Raw genomic sequence first — 17,440 nt, forward strand, 5'->3', positions numbered from 1 at the left:
GTAGTCAGCAAAAAAAACCTGAGACTAAAGGTAAGGCTTGGAAACTTAAGACGTGCTCATATGCTCTCAGAACATATCAGGTTGTGACAACCAAGACAACGCTTTAAGACACAGATGGAGAAGCTGCTCACTGCCCAAGCAACTTACCTAAGAGCCTATTTAATGTGGGGCTCTCTGCTTGTTAATGTCCAAAGATTTAGTTCTGGATTCACTTTACAGAAAACGAACCTGATGCTTTTAACTCAGCTAATTTCACACTGCTGGCCCAAGTGAGATGAGAGAAAATGGAGTGTGCAAAATGGGTTTTGCTCAAGTGAAACAACAAAGGAATGCAGTTTGATTGACAGCAGAGAAGTGTGCAAATACTGATAAATAGGATAGATGCTTTATCAATGCAACCTTATTAGAAGAGAAACAAAAGAGAAACAAAACCATCATATTTTAAGTTGAGACATGTAGGTTGCTTGCCAACATTGTTTTTGGTTAGTGTAGTTAACTAGTTAAACTATAAAAATACAGCCATGAAATAACTATCTGTGTAATCTCATACAAACATAAACGAGTTTTTGAGTAGCTAATATAAATATGATAATTTAATGTAGGCATCAACAAGATAAGGAAGTGTTTGAAAATGAATATGCAAAATAGGCAAAACAAGAAAGCTATATAAAGCACACTGGAAGTAGCTTTCCCCTGGGAAGAAGTCTCTGTCAACAGGTAATGAGTATAGAATTGGAAAAAAAAAAAAAAAAAAAGAAAGAAAGAAAAGAAAAAAAGTCAAGGTTGCTTCATCTACCCCAGACTCCACTGTACTGAACCTGTAACTATCCATGAACATTGAGAGCAAAATTTAGCAAAACTAACTGTCAGTGCACTCCAAAAAGAAATAACTTGCCTCTGTGCATTGTTTGGCCTTGTAGCACCTGAAAACTCAGTGTGTGTGTCCTGCTCCAAGACACTGCTGCCCAAAGAGAGGTTAGTGGAGGGAGAAAGAACAACCTTCCCTTACAGTTCAAATTCCTGAGCCTATTTAACTCTACAGCTCTGACAGAAAGTAGTCAAGCCACGCTTTTGATTTTTTAGATACTGAAGGGTAAAGATTTAAGGCAATAAGACAATGCCAGTCTCACTTTATTCAATTATTTCAAACATTTCGAAGGAAATTTCCCTACTTGAAGTGCAATATTATTTCCTTCCCCTGAATTTTTCTGTCTTATCATTGTGTCCCTTTAATGACCCTGGAATTTTTCAGTCCAGCTGTCACTCACTCTGCTCAGTTCTTCACATGAGCAGTGAAATACTGAAGTGCAAGCAAGGCAAAGAAGAGTCAGAACTGCTAGGGACAAAATAAACATCAATTTAGGAGACGCATACTGTGGAGTGCCACAGGTTCAGGCAAACATTTATTTCATTTTTATGATTATCTGAGTGTTCTACAAGGCCTCTTACTATTTCTGAACTTTTTTTTTTGAGGGAAAGGTTGTGGTTTTGTGTTTTAAGTGATAAGACCAAAAGATGTACCATAATTTCTAACAAACAACAAAGCACAAACCTTTCACAGCTCTAATTTGAGCATTCACATTGAAGACAAAGCTGTAATCACTGCTTATTTTGAAAAGACAAGCAGCAGCAGTTTAAAGCATTAAAAATGTTAAATTTTTTTGACATGGGGTTTTATTTTCAAAAATGATTAGCATCAGCTTCTTTACTTCCTCTGGAAGGAGTCACTTATTGTCAGTACTGATGAAAACAAGACTCTCTAATTTAAGCATTAACCACCATCTTCTGGAATTCCTTTGGATATCTTCTGTTCATCTTGTCCCCAAAGCTTTAGACCAACTCAAAGCAAATTAAAATGTTCCCATCTATTTCCTTCTACATTAACCTATAGATATCACACTAATCTAACTACATGCAAGTGATATGCCTACAGTTAATGAGTCCAATTCTCTAACCTGCACAGAAAAAAAGCAGCCACGTGCCTTCAAAATGCTCTGGTTGAAATGCAGAAAATATTCAATTCTCCACTTCCTACTATTCAAAATTTCTGTCCAAAATGTAAAGCTGTCTGTGGGATTAGCAGTAGCTTACTGACTTTCCAAGACTACCATCAGTAAAATGAAGTTGTTGACCCAGAAAAGGATGTGTGACAAAGAATTTTGTGAAGCACACAAAGCTCAGCTTGCTCCAAAAGCTTTCCACAAATCTCATCATACTCAGAAGCTTTATTTAACTTGGCTTCATCTCTGAGTTTCTTTATAGAGGAGTACATATTTGCTTGCTAACACAAGTCAAACTGAAACAAAAAAATAAAACTCTTCAGAAATTCATCAGATCCTTCCCCCTAAAAAGATGGAGGAAGCTATCACTGTCATTTCCACTTCTGAACTCTGTCAAGGTTCTCACGGTATCGAATACAAGATGCGTGATAAATGCACAACGCTTCTCATTGCTTTGACCAAATCCTACTTTGGCCAGTACAATTTTCACTTTGTGCTTCCCACCAGTGCTCTGCAGCTGCCATGTTTACTCAGAGCCCAGTAACATGTTGGTACGCATTCCTTCTGAAAACTACCTCTAGTTGAATAAGACCATTCTCTTTTATCTGCTACTCTTGTTGGAAACCCTTCAATCCCCATTACCAAGCACTCTGAAATCCCACAGGATAAAACGAGCAGCTCTTTATTCAATCTGTTCAATATTCTAAGTCTATGTCCTCATGAAACTGCATGAATGACAGCTAAAGTCTGACAACAAATTCCTATGTCAAACTCTAAGATCAGATGTAGCAAGTAATTACAATGCACACTCATCATCACTTCTCTATAAGAGTTACCTGCCACATCCCAGTGGTAACATTTAATCAGGCCAGTATAAAATACATTAATGCAGCCTGACTTGTAGTGCCAAAGGCTTAACAGATTTAGTTGCTAACACTAGCTAGTAAGACAAAAAAGGCTGACAACTGGGAGTTTTACCATTTTTTTTTTCCACAGCTTTGTTATTGTATGCCTGTAAAACAAATGCAATGTGACAGCTTATCTGTAGCATACTGATAATTGTTTATATACATTGTTAGAAACAACAGAATGAATATGAGTAAAACATCAGAATCAAGATTCAGAAGATTAACTCCTCATGGCCTACAACAGTTTATGGAATATCTTCGTAAAGAAAAATACTTCCAGAAATAAAATGAACGAGAGCAAAACCTTTAAAAATAACTTTTGAATAGTCTTACTTGTAATTTTTCTCCCAGAACTTGATCGGTCTTGCGTATGATGCAATAAAGATGACACTACCAAGGAATGGACTCAGTGGAGTAGAAAAGACTGAAGTGGCCAGAGTTTGGAAAAAAAGCATGGCAGAGTCTGAAAAGTGCAAGTTAAGGTAACACACATTATTTAGTCATACTTTCAAACCATTTTTGAGGCAAATTCTTAAAACCATTTTTGCCTTTTTATTGCTTATCTTACCAAAGAGGTAGAGGGAGAAGAAAGGAAGTCAGGCAGTGCCAAATTGCCAATTACAAGCATGTAATCCCTGTCTTTTCAATGTTGCACAGTTGTAATGGAGGTGACAAGTTTGAATAGAGTACAGTATTAGCAGGGTGACTTGGTCTAACCTCTGCCCAAGGACAGATCCTGATTGTAGCTACAGCAGCACCTTTTTCTATCTACCGAACATATCTTCTATAACACAAAGAGATTCTTGAGAGTCTGACAGATACAGTTTTAACATGCAGAGCCAAAAAATAATTATTTTTATGGAAATTCTTAGTTCTCTGCATTGGAATCATCCTACTAGCGAGGTTGACACTTCATTTTGTGAGTTCCTACTTATTTGGAAATTAGCTAGTACTACGCCTATACAATCCAACTTGCTGGCTTTAAAGCACACTGTCAGGTTAGTTTTTATCAACAATTTAAAATTTCATGCTGATTTAAAAGTTAAAAAAATGTTCTGCATTTAATGCTTTTTGAAATATGTACAAAATGAGAGGATGAGGACAGAGGAATAGAAAATACCACAGAAATACTATAATGAATACATAAATCCATGGCTTACTTTAAATTCTTATTCTAGATTGCTGGAAAGCAACTTAGGCAATGGATAAGGACACAGCAAAAGATACATATTAAAAGAAACATGATTTCGAAACAAAACAAAACACAGGCAAACTCTTCAGCATGAATTCTTCTTTATCTTAAACCATGACCATGGAATCTCAGGAAAAAAGTACCCAAGGTGGTGTAAACGACAAGTTGTCCTTCCTTAACAAAGGACTTCGACTTCCATTGAAAGGAACGTACCAAATATAGAAGCCACGGACAAAGGGACAACCGTCAAGTACAGCAATCAAGTGCATCTCATTCTAAAATTCAAGTCAAATTGCTCAACCACCACAGCCTTTTAGTTCTAATAATGTGTCCTCCGCAGTCTAAGTCTGTACAGTAAACATCTTCACAAATGTAGCATCATTTGCAATACATTATTTCCATTAAAAGGCTAACCAGCCGTGCTTTCAAAGCAATTTGAAAAAATCTACAAACAAATATTTGCCAAAAGATCTCTCTCAAATCCCTCAAACATATTAAAAGAAAGTGGTTGTGAATGGTGTCTTTATGCATTAGTGAACTTGCAAAATGAGCTGCCCTTAGAGTCTAGAGTTCAAAAAGTGACAGTGCACAGAGCAGGAAGCAAGTACACCAAAAGTTAAACTGTCACATTACCCTGTAGTCATAAGCAGCATTGACTGCAAAAGATGAACAAGTATTTGCAAGTGTTGAATAAGGGAAGGAGGCATGGGAGCTGAAGAGACAAAAAAGAACAAGGAGAACAGATAAGGACAGTAAATCCATTTTCCTACAGAGTTCTAATGTCATCATTGATTTAAAAATTGCCACTTTCATGAGTTAAGACATTTAGGATTCCCCTGTGAACTGTTTGTGTTAAAGACATAAGCAGTAGCAACAGTTTTATTTTTGCTGAAAGACATAATGCTCTACTACATACAAGTCAAAAGCTATTTCTCATTTGACTCGTGAAGAGTGACTTTAATAAAGTGTTTCACATATGTAAACGTGTCATGAAAACAAGTAACAGCACCAGAAATACTTACCTAGAGCGGATGTGTGCAGTAATATACAGATATATATACACATTTGATGTATCTGGTGCATATATATATATATATATATATATATATAAAACTGTCAAAAATCTACAGCCATTCTTTCTTGCTCTGCATCTCAAGTGAGTTTGCCTGCGTGCCATCTTTGTTACATTGTACACTGTAGAAGCAGAATTTCTTTATTTGTGAATAATGGATTTTATTTTCAAAGTGGCTAAAATCAAATTTTGAGAAGAATTAACCAAAAGTTGTTCAGAGTGAAATAAAACATTCTATTTGAGGATTAAATATTATTTAAAAGTCTGTCTGAATTCAGATCAGCTTCAAAACAAGTAAATGAAAGGTTTATGTTTTAAAAATCTTCCATCCCCTTCCTTCAATACACAACTATGCAGTAAATCCAGTCCAAAGCCTCTAATGCCCGAACACACATTTTTAATTGCAGTTACTCTGAGCTAAGACATTTGGTCACTTCCAGGCATGAGAGCACTTCTTAGAGGTGGAAGAATCGATTTTCAAAGGGCATTCTTTTCTGCTGCTAGAGTTGTCATCCTGATACACTGAAGGCAGAAGCACTTTAAAGCAGAATAATCTAAACTACAAATCCTTTCTTTCAGAATCTCACTGTTTATTTTTTAGGTAAAAACCTGCTTAGACTACAAACTAGACTAACTTTCTCAATGTGCTGGCAATGTAAAAGAAATGAGCACAATCTCATTTCACCCATTTAAACACTGGGAAATGAAGTAGCAGATCTGTCCTCCAGCCTGAAGTCAATTTCTGCTTCTGAAGACTCAGCTCAGAACTGCAGAATTAAGAACACTCATGGTGAAGACTCTACAATGCCCTCCAGGCAAAGCTCCAGGTTCCTTTCTCTTCATTCCCTGCACACCTGAATGAAATTCACTGAGGTAGTTGGAACTTCTCAGTCATTGAGTTCTACAGCAAAAACTCACCTAGGAGCTTTTAAATTTAAATTTTGGTGTCTTGTTTGTGGAAGTGATCTGGGCAATTAAGAGCCGCAAATATTTAATTCTGCAAAGAAAAGGCAGATTTAGTGCCATACATGCAATATGTATTCATCAGTACTGTCTGCAGGGTTATGGTAACAACAAATAAAAATACTGTGCAAAAAAGGCAGAGAAGTTGTTGTTGTGGGAATAGTAACTCGGGCATTGAACCAGTACCTTTATTGCCACATTGTCTTGAAAGATAGATGCACATTTACAAGGACATTATTAGTATAAATAATAGAAAGCTAATTTAGATCACTTTGGTAATAAGCGTGTAAACAAACTGAATCCTGATAGTTCACTGCTTTCCATTTTGCAAAGCTTACTTGGTACTTTTTTCAAGACTGAAGTTATCACTGTGCAAAAATATATGTGATCAAACAGAAATGCACTGAAATATAATCTTAATACTCAGATGTTTTGCTAAATAACTTTATATTTTTTCCTGCAATTCATACCTATAACAGAGATGAAAATAACTTTTTTGTTGTGAAATTCCACTGTAACTTGCTACAAATCATTCAAAAATTTCTGATAACTAACAATTTTTAACAATGTTTTTTGTTTGTAAATAGCCAATTTAAAGCTTTCCTTTTGGGAGTTATTCTGTCTTCACTTCCATCTGTGAAAGACTCCAATTTATGTTTCCCATCTACAAACACATGCACAGTTAATCAATGTAGCATATGATTAAGTATATCACAGCAAATAGCAGAGGGGAAAAATCACTCAAGAGGGGGAAAAAAAAATCACTCTAGGGAAAGAACCATTTTCTACAGGATGAAAGGTCAAAGATTTAAATGTATGTACCTAATAAACAGTACATAGTTAACTCTTCAGCAGATCTGAACTAAAAACACTTCACCCAACTCTTTTTCACAGATTCAATTGGAAGGGAAGGAAGAAATGAAAAGTTAGTCTCCAAAAATACTTGGCATGCTAATGAAGTTAAATTTGATAAGCTAAAGTGTTTTACTTCATTACCTTTTTCCTGTATTAAATCAAGTTCCTAACAGAATTAAACTTCAAAGTGAAACAATTTTGTTTAAAAAGTCCTCTATATTTTTAATCCCTGCAGGCATTTGGAGGTCGTTAGACTCTGTGTTTTAACTCTCCGTATTCATAAAAAAAACAAAGCGTTCATAGCCCTGGAATGGGCACTGAGAAAGTTTCTGAAGGACTGTCTTAGTGTTGATGAATATATTTATAAAACAGAGTGGAAATGTCAAAAAGACAAATGCTTTTCAGCTCCACAATGAAAAGTGTACTTAGAAATGTTAAAATACACTTGCTTTTGAAACATGAAAAAAAATCAGGTCAATTGCAACAGAAACTGGCTCACTGACATGAATTTGTATGTGAGATAGTAATTAGAAGCAACTGAGAAAGTAAGTAGTATCTTAGAGCTCAGTCAGCAATACATCCAGCACTTCACAAAACTAGCTCCTGTATACATAAAACCTGGAGGTACTATGTCAGCCAAACTGCTTCTTTCCAAATGCATCAGAACTCAGTGCTGAGGGCTACAGATATGTGACTGGATGAGAAGTGGAAAGGCCTAAATAAAGCAGCTTGCGTTGGAATTCAGTTTCCCCATTTCAGATCCTACATAGTCAAGAAACAGCGAAAGCCAGATTTCCGTGGATTTACTGTAAACATTTGCACATTTAAAAATACAGGTTACCTGGAAACTTCACACCTTGTTCAAACACTGTAAATAAATTATATACATGAAAAGGAATTCAAGAATAAAGAAAAATATAAAGGATATGAGGTATTGCAAAGAGCTGAGCAAACACATGGAACGATGACCCCCAGGCAATCTGCCAGGGAGCGATGTATGTCATGATGAACTGCAACTTTTGCAGCAGGTCCCACAGCTGGAAAACAAACAAACAAACACATTTTAGGCACTGAGGTAGTTTTAAGTATTAACATCTAAAAGATGTGTCAGTTTCAGAACTGTCTACTGGGATGAAGGTGAGGTAGCTCCTATTGTATTGTTACCTTTCATTGGCATTAAGGTGCAACATCAGTGAGTGACAAAAGTATATTTTTCTTTCGAAACAAACTCACATACAATTATGTACATTCTTAAGCATCACAATGAGGTCACTGGCAGACTACCTTTCTGCAGAAACATCCAGGTACTAGATGAGCTAATGAACAGGTTGAAGATAGACTTTTATGCAGTCTAGTAGTGACGAAACAAGGGGATAAAACAAACTAAAAAAGGGGATAATTAGATCAGATTTTAGGAGGACATTTTTCACTCAGAGGGTGGTGAAGCACTGGAATAGGTTGCTCAGAGAAGCTGTGGATTCCCCAACCCTGGAAGTGCTCAAGGCCAGGTTGGATAGGGCCCTGGGCAGCATGAGCTGGTGGGCAGCAGCCCACCATGATACTGCATAAGCTTTAAATTTCCTTCCAACCCAAGCCATTTGATGATTCTAATTAGCAAGTAGGAAAAAAGGTTCTGATTTTTGCTGTTTATAACACACTAGCAACTAGACATTTGAGAATTACAGGAGAAGAGACAACAGGATAAAATAGATATTGAAAAAAAGAAGCAGAAAGTGTAGCACGTGGCTCTGCACGTGGAAACAAGGCATATTTCTCACAAGCACAACATTTTTATTTGTTGAAGTTATGGAAGATGCCATCTCTGTGTGAGCATATGCTTGGCGTTAACCATGAATTACAGTTGCATTTTCAAGATCATCCTACCTTAAACATGTTGCATGAGCATGAATTTTTATTGTTGCACAGAACAAGTTGGAAAACACACCAAATTTGTTTTTGCTTCCTGCAAAATATGCTTGGTGCTGCAACAAGCAGTTTCTGATTGAAGAATGACGTGTACTTATTTCCTGGAATATGTTATTCTTTTCTGCCAGCTCTCTTGGCATCAGGCCAGAACAGATCTTTTGTCTTGTCTGCACTGGGCCATCAGGTTCTCATTGCACTGTGGGTTCCTGACACTGTCAGGAAGATAAGAGCTCAACACACACACACAAGTTGAGAATGAACCAGAAAGCAGTATCTCATGCTCATGTAGAAAATATACGTTAAATTTCCTATAATATATTTATTAACTGAGTTAATGAAAAACAAGACACTGTCGGTATCCTGAAAGACATCAAGGATATATCAAAATCAGTAGATTAAATGCTTCCAGGCAATGCACCCAGGCACTGGTATTATGTAGACATATCTTTAAATTCTTTGGAAGGTTCCTATCAAGGTTGTGGTCTGGCCCAGCTAGCACTCTTCCAAGCAAATCCAAAGCATTGCTTGGAAGAAAAACCCTCTACGGCCCACATCCAGTTGGCAGCTCCATACTTGCGCCTGCATATTGGTAGGGAGATCTGACTAGCTTGGACTCAAGCTTCCCCATGACTTCTGCCTGGCAGAACACGATGCTCCACACGCACCCCATTCACTAGTACATTGACAACCAAAGAGAATGCACCTTCACCAGCTAATTTCATCTGCCCCTAAGATTCCAGCCCCAGTGTAACACTTGACCACCTATATCCACCTACAAGATGTTTCATTGAGCTTCTCTATGCATTCTCTTGTAAATAATTGCAAGTGTATTGGGAGGGTGGTACAAAATGACTAATAACAGTAAAATGTTTTCATCTTTGTGCCACCAAATGATCACAGAAGCAGCTGCTGTGTCATGCATACTTCGGATTTAACCTATAAACCTTTCACTTGAGATGAAAGTGCTACTCACACATTCTGTTATGCTTTGGCATAACTTAAGTTAGATACAATATGCAAAATACAGTTTATATTAACTTTGCATAGGCATAGAATTTCAAACCAGTGAAGCTCTAATAAAAAAAAAGGTGTACGATCTCTTCAATGCTTAGCCTGGTTATCTTTGCTTTGTTTATGAGAAATTCACATCTTGTCAAATTTATTCTTCTCAGAAATTCTGTATGTTATTTTAAAACTACAACATTAAGTAAAGCAGACAAGTAAAACTGCACTGAAATTAGAAATGACTTCTTTTATTCGAACCCTGTTTTACAGGCTGGGAGCTTGCTTCATCTTAATTTTTATCCATATGAAACATCTGAATGAACAGCCAGGGGAAAAATTATATCTGTTAAAATTTAAAAGAAGGGCTGAAAAAGCTAATGACTCGCCATTGAAACCTCAAAGAATTCAAAACTGCTGCAGCCAGCACAGTTTTGCCTGCTACAGATTGAAATCACAAAGCCATAAATTAGCCCGGCTGCACTCAAGGCTCAGGGTTCATCTGAAGGTTTTCAAACCTCAAATAAAATTCAGGTTTGCATTTGCTAGGAAATCAAATACAGGAAGAGACCCTTCTGGCTTTTTGTTCCATTACATCACTTTCATCATTCTTCAGTCTTTACAGATTCTTGCAAAATAGGCCATGAAACCCAAGTTTCCCATTGCTTATACCAAGTCCCACTACCTCTACATTCAGCACTGCCTGATCTTGCTGCTGTTTCTTTCAACACTTATGTCTCAGCTAATGTTTCTACAAAACAGGCAATGTTTTCATTTGCAAGAATACGTATGTAAGAACACTGTACTGAACCTCGCCTGGTTTCTGAGAGCCTTTTAATATTGCACCTAAAGATCTGGAAATGTGTAATTTTCAAGCTCCTGTTTCATGAAGAGTTGTCAAGTACCTCTATTACTCTTAAATTATCTCTTCAAGGGTGTGTTCAACAAAACAGCATAAGATAAACTTGTCATTATCATTTTACATATCTAAATATACTTACTAAGATGATCTCATCTTGCAACCCCAACATAGGGATTTAAGAAGAGGTCTTGCTTACATTTTCTTTTTTTTCTTTTCTTTTTTTTTTTTTTTTTTTTTTCCCCCCCGCTAGAACCACATGCAAAAATACTGTTCCTTATCAGTGTTATCCAATTTAGCATATACTTTGTTCTTTATCTGACACAGGAACTCCAAGCATTTGTAAAATACTATTGCTTAATTCACGGAAAAACTGAAGTGCTAAAATTCACCTGCATAAACACAAGGGAGTTGATTGTTAGAGGGACATTCTCTCAATTCAAATACAACTATCTGTGTTTCAGTCTTCAGTAATCATGAGACAGCAGTGTAGAGGAAAACATTCAACATTATTTAAACTGTCAGAACCAATTAGGATTAGACAGGATTAGGAGCGCCAAACCCATCTGGAGTTAAATCTGGCAAGGAAAGAGAAGGGCAACAGGAAAGACTTCTACAGGTATATAAGCAGCAAAAGAAAGATGAGAGAAAGCAGAGGACCCAGTGAAGGACAGGTTACTCAGTGCTTTCTTTCCCTTGGTCTTTACTAGGTAGATTTCAGGAAAAGCTATCTTCCAAAACCTGGGGGAAAGTATGAAGAACTGAAGACATGCTGAGCAACTATGAATTGATTTAGGAAGTATTTAAAACAACTGGGAAAAAAAAAACAACAAAAAAACAGTTACATGGGATCTGATGGGACACATACACAAGTAATGAGAGAAACAGGTGATGCCACTGAGAGGCCACAGTTCTTCAGTGTCCTGTTATAGAAAGTTATAGAAAAAGTTATAGAAAACAAGGGGAGGTGGTTCTGAGGGCTAAAAGAAATCAAAGACCACTCTTTTCTTCAAGAATAGCAGGAGAGCTCAACCCCTAGGAGCACAATGGAGCAAATATTTCAGGAAACCATTCCCAAACATGCAAAGGACAAGATGGAGTGCATTCAGCATGTATTTACAAAGGGGAAACCATACTCAAACAACATGATAGCCTACTACAATGAAAGTACCAGCCTGGCAGATGAACAAAAAGCAACAGATGGTGTCTATCCTAACTTCAGTACAATTTTTGACACTGTTCTCCCTAACAACCTCAAAGGCAAACTCATAAAGTAAGGACTAAACAAAAAGACAATGAGGTGGACTGAAAACTTCAGAAACTTCTAAACAAACTGTTGTGATCAGAAGCAAAGTCCAGCTGGAGGCCAGTCATGTTGTCGGAGTATCCCAGAGGACAACAGCAGAGCCAATATCACTTTACATCTTAATTAATGAGCTAAATGATGGAGCAGTAGGTTTGCAGATGGTCTGAGGAGACTTTATTGTGGTCTTCCAGCAGTCGAAGGGAGCTTACAAGCAGGAAGGGGACCAAGTTTTTACAGTCTGACTGCGATAGGACAAGGGGGAAATGGCTTTAGACTAAAAGAGGAGAGATTTAGGTTAGATGTTAAGAGAAATTTTTTACTTACAGGGTGGTGAGGATCTGAAGCAGATTACCCTGAGAGGTTGTGGATGCCCCATCTCTGAAGGCAGTCAAGGCCAGGTTGGAGAGGATCCTAGGCAGCCTGATCCAGAGAGTGGCAACTTTGCCCATGGCAGGGGGTTGGATCTTTAAGGTCCTCTCCAAACTAAGCCATTCTATCATTCTGTAATACAAAACCAGGAGTGTCTGACACCCCAGATGGTGGCCCCACCATGCAGAAGGATATCAAGAGACTGACAAGAACCTCATGAAGTTCAAAACAAGGAACTTGCAAAGACTGGAGACAGCCAGCTGAAAAGCAGTGCCATACGAACAACCCAGGAATGAGTGTTATTAGCAGGTCAAGGGAGGTGATCCTTTCACCTTCTTTTTAGCACTGGAGCGCTGTGATCAATTCTGGGCTTCCCAGACAACATGGAGCTACTGGGTTGATTCCAGCAAAGAGTCATAAAGATGATTAAGGGATTGGAGAATCTGACACATGAAAACAGGCTAAGACAGCTGGGATTGCTTAGCCTTGAGAAAATAATCATCTTTGTGAAGGGTTTTACAGTGTGTATAGAAGGCCAGATGGTGGGGACAAAGAAAGTGGAGACTGTTCTCAGAGATGCACAGTGACAGGACCAACTGGCAGCAGGTACAAAGTGAGGTGCAAGAACTTGTCCGAACACATGAAGACATTCCAGTGTGAAGGTGGCTGTATGTTGGAACAGGTCAAGAAAGATTACGGTATCTCCATTCGTGAAGATATTCAAAACTTATCCATACACAGCTCTGAGCAACCTGAGCTGAATTTGCTTTAAGTAGGTGAATTGGACAAGACAAACTTGTACAAGATGCCTTCTACTGTGATGCTGTGAAACACAAAATTTATTCTCAGTGAAGTGTTGTCATGAATAAAGATAATTAATTGCTCTTGATGGATGTGAATTTTACTTTTAAACAGTGCTACATACAAAAGGGGAGTTTTCCCATCTAGAATGAAAATGTTTAAAAAAAAGTCTATGCTTAGTTTTTCCTGTCTTCATAACAACTTCCTTAAATATGCATAAAAAATAATTTTTTTTCTTGAAACTTTCATATCCTAGTTTAGAATGACTTATCAATGAAAAGTTTTAGTACAGTTTCTTAGATCTTCAATGTCTTCTACAGTTGACAAAGCAGGAAAATTATACATTAGGGTACAGTGTTTTCACGTTCCTAGATACCTTTACTCACGTGACGGTTTTGCGCAGTAAATAGTTTTAAGTCTCTGATATTCAGTTTAAATTACTAGTATACTCAGTGAATTTAAAACCACTACTTTCCCATTGCTGCCAAGCGAAATGCAGAACACGCATCTTTCCTTCATATTTGTTTTACGTGGACACACATTTTATCATCTTAACCATCCTTTTAACATCAGCATGTTCTGATGTCTCTAGAGAATGCTGGTACATATATTAATATTCTATGTATCAATAGCAAAACAAAGGCAGGATATATTGTTCAAATCTGGTTATTCTTACTTAACCAAATAAAGTAATACACAAATGGAGAATGACCTGAAATTAATATGAAAAAAAGACCTGGGGAGTCTGAAACACCTCTAAAATGTGATCTTTTCCCTAATCTATTACGTCTCAATAATGCACAGAGATTAAATACTGAATTCAGAAGATACTGAAGGTGAGAGGGAGACTATGAAGTGCTTTCAGCTTTTGGCAGTCTGTCTGCCTGTCTAGCATCTGTTAGGACTCTGTGTGGGAAGACTCTTTGGCAATACTGGAACTAAATAATGCATAAACATGAAAATTTTCTTGAATTTTGCTGTGCCTTAAAAGAGTATATGCACATATTGATTTTAAACAAAAATAACTGGCATATATGCACAGCTACATTCTTTAAGTGCAAAACAAAAATGATAGATTAAAACAAGCAGAAAGCAACGATACTCCTCCACTTTGAAAAATTATTTCTTTATATTCCTGTTTAGATTCCTAAGAATTTAAATTCTGCTCTTCAGGTAGTAAGGGATATACTTATTTTTTTCACATTAATCTAATTCCAGTTAATTGTTATTCTCGATCTTGGGAGTAAATTCTAGTACCTACTTTTATTTATTTTTCTTGATTTATATGTATGCATATAAAAGTTAATATTATTAAGAGTGAAATGTTTTAAATATCTGTTTATATTTTAAGTATTTTAAGTAAGTGTTTATGGATATGAAATCCAGCTCGGGTGAAGGAGTTTTATTGTACTTTGTGGCTTTGCTTTCCAAATCACTGACTTTCTAGTTTTATTTAATGCCATTTGAAACTCTTTTTACCTATTAAATCCTATAAAAATAAGATTCACTAGAAATATTAAAGCCTTTCAATGCTTGCATCATAACTCATAACATTCTTATGGTGTATTTGAACAGTACTGTGAAAGCACAATACTTTCCACGCTGTGTTTATTCGCTTCTGCTTACTGGTATTTGAAGCCCTGATACTGTGAAATTTCAAGATCATCGTGTAAAGGAATATATATAGGAAGATGGAAATATGATCAATCCAAATCTTTCAGGAATATATTTATGAAACACAGCACTCACCACATAGATGGTGTACAAAACCAGCATGTTTTAAACAATTAATGGAACAAACCTCTGAAATCTTACATTTTAAGTTAAATGTTAACCACCACACATAAGGGTGATGAGGATTATGACAATACAATGATGATAAAACATAGCAGTTCTGGACATGCTTATGGCAGAGGCAGCTTTTTCCAACACTGTCAACCAACAAAAAGAGCTCAGAGAGGAAGACTCTGGTACTATAAGAAATTACCTCCCACGTTTCCTGAGATGAGCAAAACTGAGGAGATCAGAACTAATCCGTTTAATTTGCAGAGAGCTGGACACATGAAATAAATCAGCTGGGAAATGCCCAAATTCAGCCTTGTCAGTGAAGTCTTCCCCTTCAGAGGCCAAGACTGCACCTTCCCAGAAATCTTTACTAAAAGCAGGTAAAAAATGTACCAAGTTGTGCGTTGAACCACACAGTCAAGACTTCTCTTTCAATGCCTACACCAACAGACACAGCACATAGCTCTAACAGCACAAATGCACATGAGCATTACCCTCATCAGAGGGTGAGATAGAATGATCCAGGGAGGAGGTAACATCTTCCTGCAGCTGAGTACGTTTGTCCTAACCTAAAGGAAAAACACACATGAAGAAAAGAGAGAAAATGACTTTTAGGAGTAGCAGCAGGAGTGAAGGTTGACAAAGAGGTCAGTGACAGAAGGCTGAATGAAAAATCAATTATGCCATTTCACCAATATTAGAATGAAACACGAACTGTACAATGCTCAAGAGATTTAAGGATTCTACAGAAAACACAGCTGGGATTATCCTGTCAAATATCAGGTGCAGCCTTGGGTACTTTACTCAGCAGAAAGTGCCTTAACACGGTTTATACACCAGATATCAAAAGTTGAAGAAACTGCTGTGAGCTAAGAAGGTACAGCTGATTAAGACACTGGATTTCACTATGCATAAACGACAAGAAATGGATTAGAAGATAAATTAATAACTTAATGTCAGAAGCTTTGAAGTGAAGCATCAAATGCAGAGTAGGATGGAAAATCAGAAGGGGACAGAAAAAGAGTGAGGCTTTTGACTTTAAGTAGCACCCATGTAAATCCACTGGAACATGCAGAGTAACCAAGAGTTCACTGCCACAAAGGCAATAAAAGATCCAATAGGTTAATTACTTCAATAAAGCACCAAGAAGATCAACGCATTTGATAGCATTTTCTCATAAAATGAATGAAAGTAAGATGACATGCAGAATTTCTTCCTTGTCCAAAGGATTGTGCTGTAGACACTGAACTCATACAAATTTAAGCCTGATCAGCACGTGCCTGGCAGGTTGCTACAAGCTGGCTGTACTAGCTGGACTTACTTTGCCATTAAGTTCATTAGTCATAAATTTGTAATATCAGATACTAGGCACAAATAAGCATACAAAAAAAAGTTCTTATGAAGTACAAAGAGAAAAACAACTAGATTACTTATTAACTGGAAAATGTATTCTGGGAAAGAAGTAGAAATATTAGACAGGGAAATTGTATTCTTAAGCAAGCTCAGCAGGGGTTAAGTGTACTTAGGCAAATGAATTCAGCGTTAATGAACGCAAACTTAACAAGCTCTGCTTCTTTGATTATTTTGCCTTATGCATGAAGACAAATTCAGAACCCTCAGAGGATAGGATCATCAGAAAACATGAGGTGATTTCATATTTTAGTATTGCTAATTAGTTCATCCACACACACAAATTAACAGACCATTACTCTGTCTGCCAGTAGCATACATGACACTGAAAAAGATATGAAGGTGTTTTCCTACACATCAGAGGGTTAGTGACACTCCAAGGTAGAAGTGCTTCCTGTGAAGCTAAAAGGGAAATAAACAAATTTGTCAAATTTGATAGATATTCCAAAGTGCAGATTCAGCAGGTATCTCTTCTCAGTTGTGCCCTACAGATGGAAGCTGCTGGCAAAAGAAGCAATTCACCACAGTTTGGCGTACAGAAATCTCCAACACACTGCTGTTTGCTCCCAGTTGTGAGCAAACAGGCAACAAACAAACATAAAACGCAACCAGTATAAGCTGAATTCACTACTGCATCTCCTAAAAAGCCCAGAGAGAACAACTGGCTTACATCAAAAGTATACAGGAAGTTGTGCAAACAAATAAAACTGCCTTGAATATCCAGTTTAACTTCCTGCATAGTATATATAAGATCATTGTACCCAGAAATTTTGAATGAATAATTGTATTTTCAAAAGGCCATTCTGCTCTGATTTAAAGAACATAGACAAGGGAGTCTTGCAAAGAAAAATCCTAGGCTGTAGCTGACAAGACAAACCTGGAGAGGAAATGGAAAGACTTGAAATAAGAAAGAATGAGAAGTCCTGTTCTACTGGAATTGAAAGCTGTACACATTCTTAAAAAATAAATACAGAAGTCTTTTCTAAGTATTT

The 17,440-nt window shown here is 37.0% G+C and overlaps 1 protein-coding gene across 1 annotated transcript in view; it reads right to left on the reverse strand.

Moving 5' to 3' along the window:
* Nucleotides 1-17,440, reverse strand: part of PCNX2 (pecanex 2) — a 150,398-nt gene that overhangs the window by 47,919 nt on the left and 85,039 nt on the right. Inside the window, exons 23-24 of the mRNA XM_052670834.1 lie at nucleotides 7,918-8,027; nucleotides 3,242-3,370 (exon numbers count right to left, since the gene is read on the reverse strand). Of these exons, the coding sequence (XP_052526794.1) occupies nucleotides 3,242-3,370; nucleotides 7,918-8,027 (239 nt within the window). The remainder of the gene's footprint in view (nucleotides 1-3,241; nucleotides 3,371-7,917; nucleotides 8,028-17,440) is intronic.

The sequence above is a fragment of the Tympanuchus pallidicinctus genome, unplaced genomic scaffold, assembly GCF_026119805.1.
Source record: "Tympanuchus pallidicinctus isolate F22 unplaced genomic scaffold, pur_lepc_1.0 scaffold1, whole genome shotgun sequence".
Classification (NCBI taxonomy): Eukaryota; Metazoa; Chordata; class Aves; order Galliformes; family Phasianidae; genus Tympanuchus; species Tympanuchus pallidicinctus.